Source organism: Mustela putorius, unplaced genomic scaffold (genome assembly GCF_011764305.1).
Source record: "Mustela putorius furo isolate JIRA1106 unplaced genomic scaffold, ASM1176430v1.1 tig00000407_pilon_pilon_pilon, whole genome shotgun sequence".
Taxonomy (NCBI): Eukaryota; Metazoa; Chordata; class Mammalia; order Carnivora; family Mustelidae; genus Mustela; species Mustela putorius.
In genome coordinates, this window is record NW_025421373.1 from 10,846,249 (window position 1) to 10,865,347 (window position 19,099).

A 19,099-nucleotide genomic window follows, 5' to 3' on the forward strand; every position below is an offset into this window, starting at 1 on the left:
GTCTACTGGCCATCTGTATGTCTTCTTTTGCAAAATGTCTATTCAGGTTTTCTGCCCATTCTTTAATCAGATTGTTTGTTTTTTGGGTGTTGAGTTATATACGTACTTTATATATTTTGGATACTAAAACTTTATCCAATATGTCATTGGCAAATATCTTCTCCCATTCAGTAGGTTGTCATTTAGTTTTGTTGATAGTTTCCTTTGTTGTATAAAAGCTTTTTATTTTAATATAGTCTTTTTTTTTTAAAGATTTTATTTATTTATTTGACAGACAGAGATCACAAGTAGCCAGAGAGTCAGGCAAGAGAGGAGGAAGCAGGCTCCCTGCTGAGCAGAGAGCCCGAAGCGGGACTCAATCCCAGGATCCTGGGATCATGACCTGAGCGGAAGGCAGAGGCTTTAACCCACTGAGCCACCCAGGCGCCCCTTTAATATAGTCTTAATAGTTTCTTTTTGCTTTAGTTTCCCTTGCCTCCTAGATGGGAGGCCTGTCTTGAAAAATGTTGCTATGGCCAATATCAGAGAAATTGCTGCCTATGATTTTATGGTTTCAGATCTTCTAGGATTTTTATGGTTTCAGATCTTAAATTTAGGTCTTTAATCTGTTTTGAGTTTAATTTTGTATATTGTGTGAGAAAGGGGTCCAGTTGCTTTTCTTTTTTTTTCATGTAACTGTCCAGTTTTCCCATCACCATTTGTTGAAGAAACTTTTTCCCATTGCATATTCTTGACGCTTTTGTTGAAGATTATTTGACCATATAATTGTGGATTTATTCCTGGACACTCTATTATGTTCTGTTGATCTATGTCTGTTTTTGTACCAGTACCATACTATTTTGATTAGTGCAGCTTGGTAGTACATCTTGGTATCTGGGATTGTGATACCTCCCATTTTGTTCTTCTTTTTCAAGATTGCTTTGACTATTTGAGGTCTTTTGTGGTTCTATACTCATTTTAAGATTATTTGTTCTAATTCTGTGAAGAATACTGTTGGAATTTTGATAGGATTTGCATTGAATCAGGAGATTGCTTTAGGTAGTATGGGCATTTTAACAATGTTTGTTCTTCCAATCCATTAGTATGGAATGTCTTTCCATTTGTTTGTGTCATCTTCAATTTCTTTCATTAGTGTTTTATACTTTTCAGAGTAAAGATCTTTCATCTCTTCGATTAAGTTTATTCCTAGGCATTTTATTATTTTTGGTACAATTATAAATGGGTTTGTTTTCTTAATTTCTCTTTCTGCCACTTTATTATTGATGTATAGAAATGCAGTGGGTTTCTCTATATAGGTTTTGTTTCCTGTGACCTTACTGAATTTATTTATTCTACTAGTTTTTTGGGCGAGTCTTTAGGATTTTCTATATACAGTATCATGTGATCTGCAAATAGTGAAAGTTTTACTACTTCTTTACCAATGTGCCTGCCATGTATGTATGTATTGTCTGATTGCTTTAGCCAGGACTTCCAGTACTATGTTGAGTAAAAGTGGCAAGAGTGGACATCTTTGTCTTGTTCCTGATCTTAGCAGAAAAGCTCTCAGCTTTTCACCATTGAGTATGATGTTAGCTGTGGCTTTTTCATGTATGGCCTTGGCCATCTTTAACTTGATGAATGAAAAAGAGTAAAGAGGCCTGGGTCTGTGTAGATTAGCCGAGAGAGATGTGGCCTTAGGTAGTGTTTCCCAAGCTTTTTCTCAACCAGGTGCTCATGATGATAATGTGTAAACAGATAAGGTCTGTTTAACTGATTTGCTGTTAACTCTTTGCTGTTAACTGATTTGCTGAAGGCTCTAGTACCTTATGCCTATCTTAGACCTGAGGAGATCTCAGGCCTGAGGAATTCCCTGCAGCGCATCGTGTGCCCACCAGTGGGAAGCTCTGCTAGAATTTTGGGACTGTGCCTCCAGTAAGTGCTGCTTCTATGTGGATCGTTGTGGCATGGGGCCTCTGGGATATTTGCCTTGTAGAATCCACCGCCAGTGTCACTGATCCTGTAGACTCCAGCTTCCAGCTGCCTGTTTGTTTCCGGCTCCCAGACTTCCGTTAATAAGAATAATTACCAGATTTTCTTCAGTCATTATTTGTGCTTTCTTTGCCTTTGTAAATTCTTCTCAAATAAGTGAATTGGAGCAAACTAATGTTTAGTGTTTTGAATTAGATGAAGAAAATTGTATTTAATTTTCTTACTCAAGAGACCTTCCATTTACTCTGAGAACTTTTTCTTGTGATGAAATTCTTTAGGCATTTTTATTATCAGATACAGATGTGATTCATTTAGTGCCAAGGACAACTACCAGGTTTCAGATTTTTGCTGCTTTAGCAGTTACCTTAATTTTAGAGCATAGGCTATAAAGGAAAAGATTTTAATAAATGAATTTTCCATGGCTTTGATGGGAATTAATTTGATAATTAGGTGCTAGCTTTTAAAAGTCATAATCTGTACATCTGTATCAGATATTTGTGGCAGGTAAAGAGCAACACTTTTCCTTGTTTGGTTTTTCTGCAGCAGACCCTACATTTATAAAAATGGTACGGCATTTTTTTTTCTTTTCACCATTAAGCTGCTATCTGGTTTATCAGAAAATTACTTGGGGCAGGAAAGGGGCAAGACTGAGATCTCAAGCAAAGAGTGACAGTTGCTTCATGTCTGGCCCTATGGTAGAACTTCCTTGGGAGTTGGAGGAGGTGTGGAGGAAGAAGAAAGGATAGATGTGTATTTAGGAAGAGGAACTGAGAAGATGTCTGTCTTTAATTTTTCCATTTGAGGGATGTCTCCATGGAGATCAGGTGGGTGTTGAGGAGTTTTATTTATTGGAGATTGAGACTTACTCGCCAGGTTTTCCTCCTGAACTTCAGAGGGATGAAGCCAAGCCTCATGGTCCATGCGTGCTGCAGAATACCCCAAATTTGGGGAAATCATGGCTTTGGCAGGACAGGACAAATAGCCTACAAAGGTATAAAGAATTCTCGTCTTACTCTTCTACCTTCCCGGCTCAGTGTTTTAATGTAGAAAGCAGTTCTTTCTGGGCTTGTGAAAATTTGAAGAGAGTTTTTGCTCCTGCATTTTTCCATTTTCATCTGCCTTGTTTTTATTTATTTTGGACCTCGTATCTTGATCTGTGACCTTAGCCTTGGGAATCAGCACACACACAGCCATTCAAACGCAGTGGATATTCCTGAGGATGTCCATGACCATGAGGTTGCCTCCATATAGATCTGCAAAACTGTGACTGTCTCCTTCACAAACAGGTGTAAGGCTCCTTATTTGAAAATTCTGAAAAGTGCTGGTTCTCCCAAGGAATCACTAGCTAGCTTATCCATTCTTGTACTATGTGACAAAAACCAAACATAAAAAAACCAGATGGAGTTTGGTTTATAGTGTGGCTCAGCAGCTGGGAAGGATCAGGAAATGGTGTTTCATCATAATCATGTTTAAGATATAAAATTATGAAGGATGTTAGGCTTCTTTTAGCATGTAGAGTAGAATAACGGTGGTGTTTGGGTATTTGCATTACAGACGCCTAAGATACTATACAGGCATTGATTTCTTTATAGTAACATTTATGACCTGGTTAGTGGTGAGCCTTTCCTTTATGATTTTAGTTAAACCATCTGCCTTTTAATATAAACTTGCTAAGATTTCTACTTCTGGCTTAGGTGGGTTTGGAAATGATTTCAGATCTCCCACACCCCTTCCTCCCCATCTTCTAAAATAGGACTTTGCATAATTAAGTAATATCAGGGAAGGAGCACTGGAATTGGGAAAACCTCCCCACTGATCCCAGCTCCTTTCTGTACAAGCTGCAGGGCCTTGGGAAAGTTCCCCACCCTCCTTTACGCCTCAGTTTCTTGTTCTTATGAAATGAGGATAGCATTACTAATTTTGTAGTATTGTTGCAAGGATTCAGTTACTTTTGATAATATAAAATTCCAGATACTTAGTAGTTCGCTTCCCACCATGCCCTAAAATATAAATTCATTTCTCTCATTCGCTTCCTTCTCCTCTCTTTATTTGCTTCCATGATTTCACTCAAAGTAAACCGTAAAAACCACAGAAATAAATTATTTGGAAGTTTTCATGGCCTTTTTACTTTTGCTAAGGGGTAATCCCCAAATTCCTGTTTCGGAATAGTGACACTGCTGTTTGTACACAGCGCTCTCTTCTTCCCCAGCCCACACCCCTGCTTTTTCTTTGGTCTCTGCAGAGAAGAAAGATCTTGGTGTTAAGTACATTAAAGTCTTGTAATTCCTTCTTGTCATCTTGCTTATGATCTCCAGCCCCATTCCCGTCTCTTTGTGGCTGCTGCTAGAGCTAAGTACCTTTGGGGCAGATTGTGGTTACTCTGCACTGCCAAATTATAACGAAAAGATGAAGGTAGGCTTTGGTTTACAAGGCTACACCTAATTTTGTGCTAAAACAGAGGTCAGCCTAATTAGCTAGGGGAAGCCATTAGTGGATCCACATTGTTTTGAAGTAGATTAGCGTAAGAATAAAATGTCTTACCAAGTCAGTGCAGCAAATCAGTTTATTAAAACATGCGACTAATCTCAGAATCTAGTCCTTCCCACGACAGTGGGCTCCTGCCGTTTGAATCTCGGGGTACAGTGTGAAGGCTTTCTCTAGGATCTGGGTAGCTCTTGTGTCATTTTCCTCTCTGGTCCCGCCACTCAGATGTGCTGGGGACCCTCCGAAGCCTGTGGGTGGGTCCGACTGTGTCAGCCCCTCGGCCACAGAAGCACCTCCCGAAGACCAGAGCGGGGAAGGGAGGCTCTGGTGGGTGGTTGACGGAGGGGAGGCCCTCTACCTAAGTAGTTATAGCTCGTATGTCCTCTGATAGTTCCTTGGGTTTCTAGCAGGCACGTGTCCCATTGTTGTTAAGTAAAGCCCGGTATGTATGTTCGACGAGTTAGCAGCGTGGCGGCTCTGCTGGCTGCCCCGCGCTGCTGTCTGGGGGATTGTTTGGTTTGGCACATGTCCAACTCTCTGCTATAAGATGCATTTCCTTGACAGGACAAAGTGTGGAGCTGCATTAGCTGCAAAGTTTACAAAGGTTAGCTAAACACACACAGTAAATATTAATAAACAAAAAAGGCCCACCCACCTTTGACTTTGAATTCTGTTTCTTCATTCCATGTTTCGGAATCCCTGTAGTATTTGATTAATAACCAGTCTTAGGGTAATTGAGCCTTAAGTATCCTTTGCCTAAGTTAGACGGCTCACGGAGCCCTCATTGGCTGCCTTGGTGACTCATTGCCACAGTGGATGGAGCTCTGGAATGACTGTTTAGTTCAAGGGGTCTTATCTGCATTCTCCCTGCTTCCATGTAAAAGGAGGGTAAGTGAGCTTTATGCTGACCAGCCACGTGTGTGTCTAAGAACTCCAGAGGGGGAAGGACGTGAACAGGAATAGAGGTGCGGTGGCCTGAGCTTGGACTACCTAGAAAGCAATCCAGTCTTGGTCTGTTGGCCTGGGCAATTGCCTCTCTCTAACATTTACACCCTCAGAGTAGAGGGAGAGAGTAACAGTAACCTGCTGCCCCTGGAAACTGCCTGTTTGGCTGGGTGTCTTGGAATTTACCACATCCTACATTGTGGATCCTTTCCAATTCTGCACCCTGCTCACTTGAAAACATATTTGAGAACCAGTAATCTTAGACTGCTTAGCCAGACCTCTAGAGAACCAAGGAAGTGAAATATCTTTAATACTATGTCCTGGAGATTGTCCTGGGGCCCTTTGTAGTTGGCTGGAATTTCTGAAGCCCTTGAAAGCCCCTCTTACTATTGTCTCTCACTCTCTGGTTCATGCATATCCCTCTTTTTAGGACCACATTAGGAAGGAATGAGCTCTACTTTATCTGTAGGATACTTGAGTATGATAATGATCTAGAGAAATAAAATTATTCTCCATAGATTGTAATGATTTTAACTTGAACTTTCACTTGTCTCTAACTCCGCATAGCAAAGCAGTCCAGTTAGACTTGGGTGAACTCTGACCCTTGATTCATTCCATCAGCAAACATTTATTGAACACCACACACTAATATAGGCATTTGGGATACATTGCCACCTAAAACACGCCAAGATCTCTGCCTATGTGAAAATTATGTTCACATCAGGGGAGCAGATAATAAGCATAATTAAAGATAAAATTATATATTATGTTAAAAGGTGATACTTTCTTTGGTTAAAGTGAAAAAAAAACAGTAAGGGAAGTTGTGGGGTACAATTTTAAATGCGGCACTCTTGGCATCATGACATGTAAGCATTGATTTGAAGGAGATGAGTATCGGCCTGGATGAACTTATTCTAGATTGGGTTTTATAAGGTTAAGTTTGTGACTCTTCTCATGTTTCCTTATACCTCGCCATGACCATTTGGAAATTTCCAGTGGCCAAGGCATGATTCTCAAATGAATCTCAATGGCAGAGCACCTGTAAATCAGGCTGTGCTTTGTAGACCTTGAATTGTTGATACACTTAATTCCATCTTACCAGCCAAGCACAGTCTTATAAGATAAAATGTGTCTTCTCTGCTTGTGCATTACAAAGTAGGTTTCACAAGCATATGAAGGAAATGACAACCCACCCCCAAAAGCCAAGCTGTATATGATACACTGTTCTCAAGGATTTTTATTTTATTTTATTTTTTAATTTTTAAAAAATTTTTTAAAGATTTTATTTATTTATCAGAGGGGCGGGGAGCGAGCACAGGCACAGGCAGACAGAACGGCAGGCAGAGGCAGAGGGAGAGGGAGAAGCAGGCTCCCTGCTGAGCAAGGAGCCCTATGTGGGACTCGATCCCAGGACGCTGGAATCATGACCTGAGCCGAAGGCAGCTGCTCAATCCACTGAACCACCCAGGCGTCCCAAGGATTTTTATTAATAACCACTCTACTATGTTATGTTTTATCATCTTTTAGTGCTTGCTCGTGGACACTGGGTAGCGGGCACCATAGATTTAAGAAAAAACTGTGGAAAGAACACCTAAAATTATAAAAACTTGCCCTTTTAACCCAATTTTACCCCTCCCCGCAAACTGGGAAAACACAGCCACTCTGGTTTTATTTTCTCTGTAGAGCATCTCGGCTGTCTTCCGTGCTGCAGAGCTTAGGAACTGCTCTTGTAGAGCATTGTCAGACAAGAATGAGAAGATCTGCAGACTCTTAGGTTTCCTCTTGAGTTCCTCAGGAATCTCAGAGAAGGGTCTGGGGCCATATAATGATATGCATACTTCTCGCCAGTCAGGTGGGAGCCAGAATTTCTATCAAAAGCGATTGAGGAGATGCACAGATACTCCGTCTTAACAAGAATGGGATGATTAGGGAGAAGAAACCAGAGAAATTCAGCCTGAGATAGATTTGGAAGCCCAGAATTTTCGTGATTTTCATTTTGCTCTCAGAACCCAAAATAGCAGTATCTAATCGTACCCTTTTTTCTTTAGTCCTTGTACATTGCGTGGCACATGATGGTCCTTAATAAATCTTGAATTGGTGTTTTCATGCTTTGCTTGTTCTTTTTTTTTTTTTTTAAGATTTTATTTATTTATTTGACAGAGAGAGAGAGAGATCACAAGTAGTCAGAGAGGCAGGCAGAGAGAGGGGGAAGCAGGCTCACTGCTGAGCAGAGAGCCCGATGTGGGGCTCGATCCCGGAACCCTGAGATCATGACCTGAGCCGAAGGCAGAGGCTTAACCCACTGAGCCACCCAGGCTCCCCGCATTGCTTGTTCTATCAGAGTGAGACCTGCAGAACCTGGCCCAAGGTGTCTCTGCGTAGCAATTTGAGCTTTATCTACCCGCCCCCCCGCCCCACCATTTTGTCCCTGCTAAACCTCCCACTTCCGGCCCGCTTACTGCAGACACAAATTAAAAACAGGTTGTCATTCTCACTGAGAACTCATTCTTTTTGACCCCAGAGCACCACTTGTTTTCCTTACCAGTAATGAATTCAAAGGATCATAACTTCCAGCTAACCTTCTCTTAAATAGTTTTTCATTCAGGTTAATGTCAAGTCTTTGTATGCTGTATCTCTGTTTTACTTCTGCTATCATCCTGCTGGTTTATCTCATAGATAGGGAGGTATTATTCAATGCCTGCAAATATATGTTGTTCCTGAAAAAGCTTTATGAGATTTGGATCTTGGTGAACTAAAAACAATAAGCACCTGGCTTCAATCTGCTGTCCAGAGGGACGTATTGTGTGTATAAAAGCATGAAACACTGAGATCTAAATCTGCTTCAGTGGTAAGCGGAACTGAGTTATGTGGGCTTAGCGTTCCAAGATGCCAGGCTCACATGGCCAAGGAGCTGGGGAAGCCTACCTCTACGGTTGCTAGGTTGTCAGGAAAAGAGAGGAGGGGTGTCAGGAAGGAACATCTTTTTCATTTTTTAAAAAGATTTTATTTATTTATTTGACAGACAGAGATCACAAGTAGGCAGAAAGGCAGGCAGAGAGGGGGGAAGCAGGCTCCCTGCTGAGCAGAGAGCCCAATGTGGGGCTCGATCCCAGGACCCTGAGATCATGACCCGAGCCAAAGGCAGAAGCTTTAACCCACTGAGCCACCCAGGTGCCCCATCTTTTTCATTTTTAAAGGGTATCACACTTATAACAAGTGATGGAATAGAACCTAACTCAGGGACACAGCCTTCTCGTTTAGAGGGAGAATGTCCTAAAAATTACAGGTAGCCATCAGGATGATGCCCACTTTTAGCAAACTAGCCACCAAAATAGGATTTTTCCCATCTTTATTTGGCTTCTTTAGTTGATTCCCATGCCTTTCCTTTTCAGAGTGTTGTCCGCTGCCTATGGCATCCAAAGCTGAACCAGATCATGGTAGGAACTGGAAATGGATTGGCTAAAGTCTATTACGACCCCAACAAGAGCCAGAGGTATTTCATAAGCATGGCCTGTTTTAGATGGATGACAGCACCTGGGGGGAGGGCTTCCTTTCCCGCCCTGCTTTTATTTATTTCCCCCTTTGATGGGGATCCACCCTTTTAGGAAATGCAGCTGGCACTGCGGTAAAGCCTCAGACTCCTGGTATTGTACTTTAAAGAGGATTTGGGTATTGCCCTTGATCCAGACAGAATTCAAAGTGAAAGTTTCCTGGGGATTTGCAGTTCTTTAGCTGAAATGCTGAGTGCAAAGGGGGAAAAGTCTTGCCCACTTTGCATACTTCCCTGGACATGGCATTAGCAGTGATACATGTAAGGGATTAACAAAGCAGAGAACTAACCACTTAAAGGAAGTGGGAACAGCTAGTCTGTTTTGTTCCCTGTCTGTCTGGGCTTTTATCAGGTAGTGGTTTGGATTTTGGGGGTTGTTCTCCACCAGCGGAAAGGGACAGCACAAATTATTTCCTTTTCAACCCTATGCCCGCCCCAAAGGCTAGACTTAAACATCCCTGTGTGTTTCAGAAGTCTGAAAACTTCACTGGAGGCTCCCTCTGTTCCTCAGATTATTTTCATTTTCTTTGGGCACAAAGATGAACACTTGTCACCACCCCAAATGACGATGGTTTTGTTTCTCTCTTAAGGTACACTACTTGATTAGCTCTTTTTCTGGAGTAAGCCTTGGTTAGCTAGTATTAAACTGCACGTGCTAAATTCACTGGGGTCCCCCCATAAACCTGTTGTGCGGTCTCACATCCTTTTTGAGGAAAGGAAACTCCTCCTCTATTAATGAATGTTCATTGTTATAATTTGGATCTGAATAGAAACACAGTCCTGTCTTCCCTTGGAACTTTGTGGACTAGCTTTGGAACCCTTGCCCTCTCAAATAAAGTTTTCATTGTATTTAAGAACAAATAGGATTTTGTTTGTTTTTTAATAAGTAAAGAAATTAAAAATGCTAATGTAATTAGAATGAGAGTGTCTGTTTCACTTGAGAAAACAGTGAGCCCCATTTGCTAGCCCCTATTTGGAAACTACTATGTTTGGAATCTTGAAGAAACTTTTTTATTTGTATTTGCTCCTCCTGAGAGGGATCACTCATATTGCTAAGGAGAAGTGAAATGTTCTAATCGGACTTTTGGTTTTCCCGCACATTCTTGGGCAGTTGCCCCATGGCAACACTGCCAAGCCGACTCAGTTCCAGACACTTGTACTCTTACATTTGAGATGTGGACAAATGCCACTTGGGATGTAGACCACCCAGGTTGCTTTCATCTGAGACAGAAACTAAAATTTGAACCGTGTGACCGTCCCGGTAAAAAGGTTTTTAAATTTTATTTATATCTCTCTAAGATCTTAAATTTTAAGTTCTTTCTATAGATTTCTTAAACTAGTGTTCTGTTGCCCAGTTACCTCTCCAACCCTTTCACTCAGTACTAACCCCTGACTGACAGACTTGCTTTCCCATAAATTTAAGCCCTTATCACCAAGGCCCCTTCTGTTGACCATCCCTTAGAAAGTCAAGGACTTGGCGAGATGGTGTGCACAGAGTGTATTCCTGAAAGTATCTAGTGCTTTTGACATGACTTTCTGTTTATAAGACCAAGTAAAGAAAATAATGTGCTTTTACCCGCCCCAGGGGAGCAAAATTGTGTGTGGTTAAAACCCAGCGGAAGGCGAAACAAGCCGAGACTCTAACCCAGGACTACATCATCACCCGTAAGTTGTTAGCGTGGTCTCTCCATCATCTTTCTCCCTTCTGCTGTAGTGTGGTGTTGCTCTCATGGCTTTAGAGACAGAAAAAGTCTTCGGAGTCTGGGTGTATATTACAAAATACTATGTGGACAGGGCTGCGAGTCATGTAACAGCTAACCGCTGTAGCTTCTGTGACTCATCACAGAGACAGCGTAATTTCATGTAACTTTCAGCCCAAAAGGGAAAAGCCTATTTGAGCCTAATGCATTACTCCAAAGCAGCCTTTTAAAGAATAACAATCTGTTCTAAGAATAAACAAGAATGAGTGCTGGTCTTGGAATCAGGAGACCTGGATTTGTCCAGTTCTACCAGTGGCATGCAGTGTGATGTTGAACAACTGAACCTTATCAGGAGAGGGGGGGAGACTGGGTGAAAGGTCTCCTTCAGCTCCCTCTGAGACTCTGTGACAATAGATCTGGAGACATTTAGATACAAAAGGAACTACCCAGAAATCTTACCAGAATAAGCAGCTTCTCTCACATTTGTCAACCTGGCAGATGTGTGTTGCCCAGGGCCAGAGCCTCAGACCTGTCACAGCTAGAGGCTGGAGGGACATCTTGGAAGAAGTAGCAGTTGGGATGAGCAGATGCCCTGTGGACCTCACCAGGGTCTCCGTCTCAAGCCCAGGGGGCGCTGTACTGCTGGGTTTTTCTCCCTGGTAGTGGGTCTCCTGTAAGACCAAGTCCCTTGGAGCTTATGATCAGTAAGGAGATCCCGTGACACTTTTTGCAAGAGTAGAAGTGTTAAAGTCGGTGTCACAACCAGTCTAGCTCATGTAATTACATGCGGCCTACTTAAATTCCTCCAGTCGTTTGAAGTGAAAAGCTATTTTTCCCCCTCCTAAAAATACTGTTGTGTCGTGTTGCCCAACAGAGTGACAGGGTGGCTGTGTTTCTCAGCTCCCCTAACTCAAGGCAGGAGAGTTTTACTGGTGAGTGAGATGGTCCTGGCCCCAGCAGGTGCTAGGGAGAGGGGGATACTAGAAGAGTTTTTGAAGTATTGGAGACATTTCTATCATTCATATTATAAATTCCCTTTGAGCCCCTCTTAATCCTTTTCCTTCTCTGCTCTACTCCTCTGGATAAAGGTTTTCTCTTTTTAAAGGAGGTTGTACTCCTCATGTAAGGATCCAAAGAAAATATTTTGAAACAGTTTTTGGTTAAGAAAAAGATCATAATTTAATTTTACCCCCAGTCACCTTCTTGCTCTCCAGCAGAATATCACTATTTTCCTTTTACATTCATAGACTCTTTTATAAGATTTAATTCTGACATTGAGTAAACAACCAGTAGCAATTGGACAAATACTACTCTGGGTCTTACCCTTTTATTTCGTCCACCATATAGAAGTAGGGAAAAGTCTTCATCAAGTCATCATGCCCGGAGATCCAGACACCCCCCCGCATTCAGGGCAACCTTTACCCCAGTTTCAGTGGGAGAAGTGCTCCTCCCTTCCGGTTACTCAGTGTTGTCAACTCCTCCTGAGAGGTGGTCACATTTCAGAAACGTGTGAAGTGATTCCAGAGGTTTTTTGAGGAGTCTGAGGAGACTTCAGGGCTGACAGGCGAGCTGCTGGCCTCATTCACATTTGGGTCCTGTAAGAAAAAAAATAAGCAGCAGTCCCATTAAGTGTTTTCATTTCAAAACCACAGAAATTAAGTTTAACTGCTACCCATGGTTTGGGCGATGGGGAGCCTCACCAGTGTTTCCGTGACAGTGTTTGACAGTATTTCCTGAGTGCCATTAGTTGCCAGGAGAGGTGAACAATGAGTCTGGTCTCAAACAAAATTAGCTAATTGGTTACAGTAAGACTGTCTTTTATTATTAGAGGAAGGCTGTCATTATGACTTCCATTTCATCTTCAAGTTAGTCATGCTTCAGCTATGTTTTTGGATGGAAGGGTTATTATTATAATAAAAATTTTCAAATGTGACTTCTCGTAGCTCATGCCCTGCCTATGTTCCGTGAACCCCGCCAGCGGAGTACAAGGAAACAGCTGGAGAAGGACAGACTGGATCCCCTGAAGTCGCATAAACCCGAACCTCCTGTGGCAGGCCCAGGTGACCGTGATTGATCCAGCTGGTGACCTACAGGGGGGTGGGGGGCGGGGGGGGGGCAGGGTTTGCTGAGAGAGAAGTGGGAAGATGCTTTGCTCCCGATTGCTGCTTCGTCTCTAGAGAGATTTTACTACATGGTGGTTTTCAAACATTTTCTTTTTAGCATCAGAACTTTTTGCTTAAAGGATGCAGAATCCTGGTGCATAAAACTTATAAAAATGGAGCTGCAGTGCTAACAGAGAGAAGGTTAGGCCCCTTTCTGCTCGGTCTCTGACTTAAGCCCTTTTAGGTGATCTTGGTGGAACTCTAGGGTTCCCGGAACCCAATGTTGAAACTACTGCTGTCAGTGTTGGCTTCGTACACAACATTTGAGCACTTTGACCAGAATCCGGGCTGGATTAGGTTTCACATAAGGGAGAAGTGGCCATCATTTAGTTTTATGTTAAAATGGAGCTGCCCAACCCTAGAGGTTGGATAGAAGTCTTTAGAAATTTGAAGAAAGTAGGTACCCCTCCCAACCCCACCCCCCCCAAAAAAAGGAAAGAAAGAAAGTAGGTACCAGAAGCAAGCAAAGCAGCATTGCTATCATAGAACACATACACTTACTGGAATCTCATTTTACTTGTTACCACTTGTGCGGTTTCTGTCTTCCTAGGCTCCTAAGCCTATAGCTTTTGACTTGTTCATTCATCCTGAACCTCAGTTCTGGGCCTCCATCTGTTTTTGGCTGCCCTTTCCGCCTTGAGCCTTGAAAACATTTTACATATCTCTCTTAACTTTTTTTTCTCTGCCACCATTCTAAATCAAAGTTCCTAAATAATATTCTTACCTGGATTATTGAAAAGCCTTTCTAACTAGACACCGTATCTCAAGTCACTCTCTTTCCTTCCCACCTTGCCTCCATCCACTTTCTACATAGCCTTTATTCCCAGCTCCTCAGGCTTTCACACTGCTACTGCCCCCAAATCTTATAAGCTCCCCACCCCGCGTTTGCATTTCCAGAGAGCCATTCCCTGCATTCTGACGCTAATGCGCTCTAGAACATCCCGCCTCCCTTCCCTCCTCCTCCAATCTTCTTCTTTTTTTTTTTTTTTTTTAAGATTTTATTTATTTATTTGTCAGAGAGAGAGCGAGAGCAAGCACAGGCAGACAGAGTGGAAGGCAGAGTCAGAGGGAGAAGCAGGCTCCCTGCAGAGCAAGGAGCTCGATGTGGGACTCGATCCCAGGATGCTGGGATCATGACCTGAGCCGAAGGCAGCTGCTTAACCAACTGAGCCACACAGGCGTCCCACCTCCGATCTTCTGATACTACCGTCAGGTCACTCCTGCCCACAAATGCCCATTGAATTGTCCTCTTTCTTTACTTTTGTTCTGAAACCATTCTGCTCATTCTGAAAATGACCACTGCCTTCAGAGCTTTCTCAGATTGGATCCGTCTCTTCCTAAAGAGCTCCCCAACCACCTCAGTACTATAATAGTTCTGTAAGTACTGTAACATTTACTGGCCATACAAATTATGTCACAACTAATTATTTCCTGCCTTTTTTAGTCTCCTCTTATCTTGATTTATAGAATTAATCATACAGCACAATATGGCTCTTCATGTGTAGTTTTGGGTTTTTTTTCAAATCTTCCTAAAATGTCATAGATTTTATGGGTACCTGGGTGGCTCACTGGGTTAAGCATGTGCCTTCAGCTTAGGTCATGATTCCAAAGTCCTGGGATGGAGCCCCATGTCGTGCTCTCTGCTCAGTGGGAAGTCGGCTTCTTCCTCTCCTTCTATTTCCTGCTCCCCCTGCTTATGCTCTGTCTTTCTCTGACAGATAAATTAATAAGGTCTTCAAAATGAAAGTCATACATTTTTTTGAATACCAGGCACCAGACTAGCTGTTGGAGATCCAGCAGGGTGCAAATCCCTGCCCTTACAGAGCTTTTGTCTATGAGAGCAGTTCCAGTACCATAAAATAACGTGAATCGGGGAATTCAACTTGTTTTTTCTCCTACAAGGTACTTGGGAGATGGCAAGCCCTAAGATATATTTGTTTAAAGCTATAATAGGCACCTAATGAAAACGGGTTAATTTTTTTTTTTTAAGATTTGTTTATTTATTAGAGAGAGAAAAAGAGAGAGCGTGTATGTGTGCATGCAAGTGGTGGGGAGGGGCAGAGGGAGAGAGTCCTGCAGCAGACTCCCTGCTGAGCGGGGAGCCCGCCTCAGTGCTCCACGCCAGAATCCTGAGATCCTGAACTGAGCAGAAATCAAGAGTCAGCCGCTTGACTGACTGAGCCACCCAGGTGCCCCAGTATTGGTTATTTTTATTAATTGAATTTCAGATGTTCACACCTAAGGAATCTTTTCAAGGCGTACACATGGCCAAGTATTTATAATTCTTCCTTGCATTGGTATCACTATGTAGATGAAACAGCTAAGACATACTTTAAAAAAATCTCTATGTAAAAATGTTATGGGAGGGGTTCTTGGGTGGCTCAGTGGGTTAAAGCCTCTACCTTCAGCTCAGGTCATGGTCTCAGGGTTCTGGGATCCAGCCCCACATCAAGCCCTCTGCTCAGCGGGGAGCCTGCTTCCTCCTCTCTCTCTCTGCCTGCTGCTCTGCCTACTTGTGATTTCTCTCTGTCAAATAAATAAATAAAAATCTTAAAAAAAAATTTAAAAATGTTCTGGGAAAGTTAAAGTTTTGTGATTTCCTACTTTGGTTGTGATGATCCATAAATGAAACCCGAAGAGATGATACCAAAGTCCCCTTGAGATTTGTGTGCTTCAGGCTGGGATCTGAAGAAGCCCCAGAGCGCTCCAAACCTTGATCGCGTAGGGAATGACAAAAATTGGGTAAACCTGAAGCTCTGGCCTCACTCTGTTTCTCATGTCACCTGCCACCTTGGAAGCCAGCATTGAGGAATTCTCAACCTTTTCAGATAAGTACAGGGCATACAAGGTAGTATGCATCTATACTGTCAGGCTCATTCCAGTTCTGATCTGTATTTTTTCCTTGGAAACAGGTCGTGGCGGCCGGGTTGGAACCCACGGGGGCACTCTGTCGTCATACATTGTGAAGAACATTGCTTTGGACAAAACTGATGACAGCAATCCCCGGGAAGCCATTCTGCGGCATGCTAAAGCAGCTGAAGACAACCCGTATTGGGTTTCTCCAGCATATTCTAAGTAAGGAAACAGCCTTTGAAAACAGAAAAAAATATATTATGTTGAATGAATTGGAAAGAATATAACAACACTACTTTGAGGTTCTAACTCTCTATTTCTTGTTTTATTCTTTTTAAAAAGATTTTTAAATTTATTCACTTGACAGACAGAGATCACAAGTAGGCAGAGAGGCAGGCGGTGGGTGGGGAGCAGGCTCCCCGCTGAGCAGAGAGCCTGATGCGGGGCTGGATCCTAGGACGCTGGGATCATGACCCGAGCCGAAGGCAGAGGCTTTAACCCACTGAGCCACCTAGGCGCCCCTCTTGTTTTATTCTTGAGCCTGAAAAATAAGCCAAGTACTCATAGTCCTGAACCTAGCTATTTGTTTGTATCTTCGGACTCTAGAATGGTGCATTTTTAAAGTAGGTCAATTCCATCAGTTATGACCTAGTGTAAACCCATTATGGGAAGTCCATCCTACCTCTGAGGAGAAGGAGGAAGAGCACTCCCTGCATGCGTTACCTCAGTTGAAGAGGGTTTAAAAGCAGATGAAGAGGAGCAGCTTGTAGGTCTGTCATCACGGACTGCTTTTCAGCTTCAGAACTGTGTCCGTGAGGAGCATGCACGTCGGCGGGGTAGAGCCCTCCTTAGCGGATTCCCTCAGGTGGCTCAACATGGGTGAACATGTAGTGGTTCTTAAAGCCTCCAAACCAGGCACATTTACACTAGAGAAGGGTCATGTTGTAGAATTTTTTGTTTCGTTTTATTTTGAGCACTTCCTTGCTTTCCGATACCATATAATGTGCCAGAGTCATCTTTGGTTTTCTTCCTCCAGGCCTGGAATCAACTACTTCTTCAAGGAGTCTAGGCTTCTTTTGTTTGAGAACATATTTAGAAACCAAGACATTGGTGCTAGATGTCCCTATTGCTACCCAAGCGTCATTGCTTCTAGTTCCTCCTTTAGGTCTTCTTAGCTGACAAAACTTGAAAAAATATATATGTATACTAACCTGTGCTTCAACACACATACACATATGTACATACATACATACACACACGCATATATATCTGTATTCATATTTTAAAAACTATGAGTTTATAGTGATGCCTCTGATTTCAGTCCTATCCTCCTGGTTTCATTTTACCTTTCTCCTTCCTGTATTTTTAACTTCTTTCTCCAATAATGAAAAACCAAGCTTTCATTACTGACAATATATTCACTTATTTATTCACTGCTAGTTTACATATAAAGTAGTTTCAAAATTGCCTACCCATACACCTGTAAGAAACATTTCCCCAACTAGGATTTCTTTAACCACATTCATGTAGTTTTTTTGTTGTTGTTTTGGGGTTTTTTGGATTTTTTTTTGGTTATTGTTTTTTTTTTTTTTTGTCCTTTTGGCCTTATAGTATTTGGTCAAGAGACTGGTTTTCACAGTTACTTGGGTGAGATATTTTCTTCTCCACTCCTGTCAGGGTGGTTCTAGAATTTGTTTGAAATGCAGCTAGGGTTATTTGTTAGTGTGCATTCCTTTTTGGGGTTTCCCCTATGTTCTATTTATTTTGGAGGTTTGTGTAGGGTGTGCAAAATAATACTCTAGTGTTAGGAGTCAGGGCCTTAAAAAAGACTTGTTCTTCCTCTCTGTTCCCGCATTTCCATGCCCCACTTCTCTTGGTCCCTTCCCCACTCACTCCCGCAGGTAGTCTATCTCTTTAGTTTCTGGTCTACCTCTCCCATAGGTCTTTTGCACAAGTGAACAGATTTGTATTTTCTTCTACCCTCTCCTTTCTAAAGGAGAAGCATAATATAATATGCTATTCTGAAGGAGAGCATAATATAAATACCCTTTGGGGCTTTGCTTTTTTCACTTAGGATTATGCCCTAGAAATCATTCTACATCAGTTCATAGAGCTCCTTCTCGTTCTTTTTCACTACTGCATAGTACCCCATTGCAGGGAAGTATAGTTGATCCAACCACTCTCTTATGAGTAGACATTTAGGTTGTCCCAGTATTTTGTAATTTCTAACAGTGCTACAGTAAATAAATTTGTGCATATGTATTTTTATATCATTGGAGGTGTGTTTTAGGTTTTTATTGGATGTCTTTATATATTATTAAAGTTTTCTCTTAAATTTTGAGAAAGCTGGAACCTGATCACTTTTCAGAACATTAATATGCTGGGAAAAAATCACTTATGAACCAACTCAACAGACATGTTATACCAGTATCAGTGCTCTGTCTGCTAATCATTATGAGCTATTTGCATAAAAGAAAAACACACTGTTTTAGCTTGGGTTCCTTAGAAGTAGGTACTGAGACAAAGATTCATATAAAGGTGCTTTTAGGATACTTTATTATTAGGATGCTTATTAGGACGCACCCATAGAGAAAACCAATAGGAGTAGAGAAGTATAATGAGGCCAAGTAAGGGTGTATCAAGCAAGGTTTCAGGGACCAGCTCCCTTTTAGCTCAGTCTGCAGGGTAACCCTGGAGACCCAGGTCAGAGGCATGGTGACTGGAGTCCTCACACTCCAGTTTCTGTTGATCCTTGCTAATGGCTGGACATGGGGCCAGGGGGCGGTATTCCCAGGTACTTTCAGCTTTTCAGGGCTTCAGCAACCTGCTGACAGCCCTCTGACAAAGAGAGAGAGCTGCTGCTGTTGTGAATGAAAGTACCCCACACAAAAATGCTGAAGAGATTTGCGGGCCTCTGGTGGGGAGTGCTGCCTCCTCTGCTGTCCGTGTAGAGGAACAGACTTGACTCCATACTGTCAGGGGCGGTTGTTCATAGTGTGTACTAATAACCAGATGGTACAGATGGAACATCTCTGAACAATTAGTTGGATAATATTACAACAGCTAAGAGGGTCATATTAAGGCTGGCCAGCTAACTAGTGTGCATTTAGCCCTCTTTTGTATAGAATTTGTGTGTGTGTAAGCTAATGTATGTCAACACATCATTGGCAGTCAGATAAGCTTATAGATTATGCCTCTGTTGACACTTCTGTTTTTAATGGAGTCATTATTTTCTATTACTATTAGGGGTTTTTTATACTTAAGGAAATTTGTTTAGAAACAGGCAAAAAAATGAGCTGAGGAAAGAAGAGGAAACAGAGCCATGTTTTAAGATGTGCTAAACATAGTGAGCATCATTTGGAGAAAAATTTGGCACTATCTATACAAATTTAAAATGCAAATAGCCTTTGACTTGGCAATTCTATTTCCAGAAGTTT

General features: G+C 42.1%; 1 protein-coding gene across 2 annotated transcripts in view; it reads left to right on the forward strand.

The window, feature by feature from the left end:
- The window catches only part of WDR70 (WD repeat domain 70), a 298,407-nt gene that overhangs the window by 262,659 nt on the left and 16,649 nt on the right, over positions 1-19,099 (forward strand). For both annotated transcript variants that reach the window (XM_045079485.1, XM_045079486.1), the window contains 4 exons: positions 8,790-8,890; positions 10,533-10,612; positions 12,591-12,707; positions 15,722-15,884. In XM_045079485.1, the coding sequence (XP_044935420.1) occupies positions 8,790-8,890; positions 10,533-10,612; positions 12,591-12,707; positions 15,722-15,884 (461 nt within the window). The remainder of the gene's footprint in view (positions 1-8,789; positions 8,891-10,532; positions 10,613-12,590; positions 12,708-15,721; positions 15,885-19,099) is intronic.